Source organism: Diceros bicornis, chromosome 7 (assembly GCF_020826845.1).
Source record: "Diceros bicornis minor isolate mBicDic1 chromosome 7, mDicBic1.mat.cur, whole genome shotgun sequence".
In the NCBI taxonomy this organism is placed as follows: domain Eukaryota; kingdom Metazoa; phylum Chordata; class Mammalia; order Perissodactyla; family Rhinocerotidae; genus Diceros; species Diceros bicornis.
The window spans coordinates 63,634,077-63,639,187 of record NC_080746.1 but is presented as its reverse complement, the minus strand read 5'-3'; the positions used below and the strand labels follow the sequence as shown (position 1 = coordinate 63,639,187).

General features: G+C 39.6%; 1 protein-coding gene across 1 annotated transcript; it reads left to right on the top strand.

Moving 5' to 3' along the window:
- Positions 1-675: 675 nt before the first annotated feature.
- Positions 676-1,599, top strand: LOC131408086 (olfactory receptor 56A4-like). The gene has a single exon (XM_058544650.1). The coding sequence runs from the start codon at positions 676-678 to the stop codon at positions 1,597-1,599; it is 924 nt and encodes a 307-aa protein (XP_058400633.1).
- Positions 1,600-5,111: the final 3,512 nt, after the last annotated feature.

The window sequence follows — 5,111 nt, the reverse complement described above, 5'->3', positions numbered from 1 at the left end:
TTAGCCCTCTCTAAGGTGCTATTTCCTGTACAAGTGATAGTCATAACTCTAATGAAGTCTTCGATATTATCTGGTGATGCCCTTAGGCCTGATTTCTCCTTTGCCTGTGATGTTCTCTCTTGGGGGAAGAATGGAGGCAGGCATTTATGAGGGGCCTATGACTTATCTGCTCTAGCAGGAGGGCCTGCATATGTGTTTTTGTTTACAGAAGCAGAAAGGTAGTGGCTGAGAACTTCAGCTGTAAATTAAGACTTCAGAGCTTCAGGTCTTCGCTTCACCACTGTGATTTTAATAAAAAGGACTTTACTTACCTTTGCCTTTGTTTCCTCATCTGTAAAATTGGGATAACAATGACATTTTCTTATAAGGAGGACAATCATGTAATTTATTAACCAAGTGGGGAAACTATTAAGAATGAAAGGGGCATAAATGGGAATTATGCCAGGCCAATAGTCATCCTATTATCATATTACTAATAGGATTTTTAACAGAATGGATGGGTTTATGTTTATGAAGAACATAAAATAGTACCACACACTTAACTATTCTTATTTTCCAATAGTTCTTTGAAAAATGAGTTACTTCCTCATGGAAATTCATATTGTCCAGATGGATTTATTCTTGTCTTACCCTTCAAGGTTTTCTGAAGTGTCAGTTGTGGTCAGAATACTTGACATGGCATCACCAAGCAACTACTCTGAATTTCTCCTCATCTGCTTCCCTAACTACCAGAATTGGCAGCACTGGCTGTCCCTGCCCCTAAGCCTCTTCTTCCTCCTGGCCATGGGAGCCAATGCCACCCTCCTGATCACCATCCGGCTGGAGGCCTCTCTGCACGAGCCCATGTACTACCTGCTCAGCCTCCTCTCCCTGCTGGATGTTGTACTCTGCCTTACTGTTATTCCCAAGGTCTTGAACATCTTCTGGTTTGACAACAAATCTATCAGTTTCTCTGCCTGCTTCCTCCAGATGTTCATTATGAATAGTTTCCTGACCATGGAATCCTGCACATTCATGGTCATGGCCTATGATCGCTATGTGGCCATCTGTCACCCGTTATGGTACCCGTCCATCATCACTGATCAATTTGTAGTTAGAGCTGCTATATTTGTTGTAGCCCGCAATGGCCTTCTTACTATGCCTATACCAATACTTTCTTCCCGACTCCGATACTGTGCAAGAAACATTATCAAAAACTGCATCTGCACTAACCTGTCTGTGTCCAAACTCTCCTGTGATGACATCACCTTCAATCAGCTCTATCAGTTTGTGACAGGCTGGACCCTACTGGGCTCTGACCTCATCCTTATTGTTCTCTCCTACTCCTTCATCCTGAAAGCTGTGCTAAGGATCAAGGAGGGTGCTGTGGCCAAGGCTCTGAGCACGTGTGGTTCCCACTTCATCCTCATCCTCTTCTTCAGCACAGTCCTGCTGGTTCTGGTCATCACTAACCTGGCCAGGAAGAGAATTCCCCCAGATGTTCCCATCCTGCTCAACATCTTGCACCACCTCATCCCCCCAGCTCTGAACCCCATTGTTTATGGTGTGAGAACCAAGGAGATCAAGCAAGGAATCCAGAAACTTCTGAGAAGGCTATAATACCTGAAATTTGTGAGACCCAACTTTGGGAACAGAAATTAATAATGGGGAATAATTTTCAGGATGCATAGTAAATTTAAATAGTTATGGCAGGAATAAGTTTGGATTTTTCTTTCTCCAATGTTTCAATTGATTATGGGGATATCTATATCCTGGCTCCTGTTTTCTATTGTGCTGAATGGAAGCTTAGCTTTTGTATTCTGGCATTACCTGGAAGTTTCCCCTGGCCTCATCTATGTGAGAGGGACTTGTCAAGCCATAATTACAGGAGCTTTATTACAGTGTTATGGTTGTTCAAATAAAGAATACATGTTATTCCAATGATTTCCAAGGCCTCTCAATTGTTAATACTTAGATATGTATTAGATCTCTTGGTTCTACCTGACACAGTTAAAACTGATTTTGTGCCACGAATGGGTCTTTTGTGGAGATATAGAAGTTGGCTCCAGATCTTTGAATCTTGTAGTTGAGTGAATGACATGTTCCATCCACTGCCTCCTCTAGCTCTCAGATCTGGTTAATATATTTATCTAATGACACTTCTCTGGAGCATGAATTTCTCGGGGTTCTTTCCTTCTTTCTAATGAATCTAAAAACATTTAAGATGACTCATTTCTGTGCTTTGTTTTAAGTGAAATTGTGTGTCCTTTTCAGAGGTGCTTTACCAACTTCTGACTTCATCCTTTCCTACCTGACTTTTCTCTCAGATTTTAGACACTATCTGCATCCCCACTCTCTCCTGTTCATCTTAGATACACAGTTAAATTGACTTTCTCATCCTACTTTCATCCCTGTTGTGTCAATTCTCATATCCTGTGCTAGTGCCAGTATAGCTTCCCAGAGGATCCAGGCATCTGAATTAGTGGGTTAGTTAAACAAGGATAAGTGTATTTTACTCTTTACAATTTCCTTCTTGATCATGCCCTGAAAATTGTGGAGCTTCAGATATTAGTCAATATTTCCTGGAATTAATTCACATTGGTAGCAAGGCCCCTTTTTGGATACTAACTGAGAGCTTCACATATATTATGAGAGTCATTTGAGAGTGTCCCCTAATATAGCTGATCTATGATGGAGTTAGCCATTCTTGCAGACTTAAAAATAATTCATCATTTCTATGGTATTACCTTTCAAAGTAATAGCTTTGATCTACTCTCTCTTCTCTGTTTCACAACTTCAAAGACTGATCCTAACCAAAGCACAAAACTTCTCAAACACTTTCCTGTTTGCTCATCATTCCAGGTGCTCCTAGCTCATTATTTTCAGATTATGCTATCTGATATTTTTTCTTTAAGTCTGTGCTCAAGTGTCTTCTTCCACACGGAAAACCTAACACCAGTACTTTCATTTAACAACCTATGCCCATCCTACAAGTTTCAATTTAAACTTCACCTACTCCACAATGCCTTCCTTTGCTCACCTCAATAGAATTAATCTCACTCTTTTAAGCCATGTGCATATCTCCCTCTGATACTAGATTATAAATTCCCCTGAGTCTGATGAAGAATTTTATTCATCTTCTCAATTTTGTGTAGAGCTGCTAATACAATTCTGTACATACTGTAGCTGTTTTGTTGAATAAAAGTGAATAATTCAAACGTGCACATCTTGTTTCTTATTTCTCTGAAAACTTCTTAGGGGAAGAATAAAGTTGTTAATATAATGTATTGTCCAAAGTGCCTTACAAAAAACCTTACGTAACTCACAGTTCGATGTGAACCTAAGACCGCTTATTGCTGAATGAGATAAGCATGACCTTTACTTAAATCCCAGGCCATTGATTAGATGTGAAACTTTTCACTCACTGATCTGAACTCTAGTTTTGCCATTTAAGAAGAGTTTACCATTTAATAGCCCTTTTGCTTTGTGATTTGTCTGATTGTTGGATGACCTCCTTTATGGAAAATTTTTCAGCCAGAGCCTAAGAGATGTTAGTAATTTATAAATGAGAACTCATTTTTATTATTTTCCTATGCACACTGCTTTCTCTAATGTCTTCTGAAGAAGATGCTATTTGTTATTTTATATACCATGCACTTCAGAGATGCCCTGTCCTGCCCTATATGTCATTCTCACTCCCCAGGGCAATTTCTTGATTATTGCACATCACTCTCTTAAAAAATCCTTTCCTTATCTGAAGCTCATCGTGTAATGCTGTGGCACTCTCAGTCGTGCCTTGTTCTAAGTCATCAATTAAAATCTTAGTCCTGCTGCTTCATTTCAGATGTTCACAGTTGGCTAACAGACTGGTTGGAATGGATTCAGACTAAAAGCACTGCTCTTCACAATGAAAGATTGTAGGCTGTCCATGAACAGAGACCAGAAAAGAAATGGGATCTCAAGTCAGCCAGTGAGGGACATGTGCTCATAAATTCACTACACGTCTCTATAATTTGCCATGTTACTCTTGCTATTTAAGTTCTTTTTTAAATTAGAAAGTTTCAAATTCTCTACAGTTTACCTCTTGTGACCACAAAAATACTTGGTAGATTGTCCACATTGGTCGCCACTTTTCTTATTTCTGGATACCCAAACTTTTATATCTATGGAGACTTTAGAGTCATCAAATCTAGAGTTCTCTTGGAATTACTGCTAAAGAATATTTGATAAATAGGCATCTAAGATTTGCTTAAATTCTTCTAATGATGAGGAACTACCTTCTAGCACTTAGGAAAGAAAATGTCTGTTTCTGTTTGGAAATTTTAAAACGTTCCTCTTAATTGTCTGCAATTTTTTCCTTGGGCGCATGTCGACACTGGTGAATTAAAATTCCAGTACTAGCTTCACTAATTTTAACAACGTTCCATTTAAGAGCATGAAAGCTTTCTAGCTCTGAAAGAGGTGTATTGCTCACTCTCCTTCCAAATAGTTTCCCATTTCCCTCTAATGTGCTTTCTCCTTTATCTTATAAGCTTTATTAGGTCAGTATTTTTTCACTCATTTTTGCATTTCCTACTAAGTCAATAAGAATAACAAACATAAAAGACGTTTAGTAGGGGCCGGCCCCGTGGCACAAGCGGTTAAGTGCGGGCCGTCCACTGCAGCGGCCCGGGATTCACTGGTTCGGATCCCGGGCCTGCACCGACGGACACACTGCTTGGCAAGCCATGCTGTGGCGGCGTCCCATATAAAGTGGAGGAAGATGGGCATGGATGTTAGCCCAGGGCCAGTCTTCCTCAGCAAAAAGAGGAGGATTGGCAGATGTTAGCTCAGGGCCGATCCTCCTCACAAAAAAAAAAAAAAAAGACGTTTAGTAAATGCTTATGGGATAGGTTAATAAAATGTAGAGTGCAGTAAGATGAGAGAATGAAGCGATAACCGGGAAGAGTACATAGTAAAATGGAATGTGTGGGGACTATATGTTATAATGGAATATCATCCTAAATATCTTATATCTCTATTACAAACAAACATTTCAATGCATGGAATTTTAAGACTCTCTGGGAAAAGTGCTATAAGCCTCTATTTTCTCTTCCTCTTTGTATTTAAATGCATATATCTCCCCTTCACCT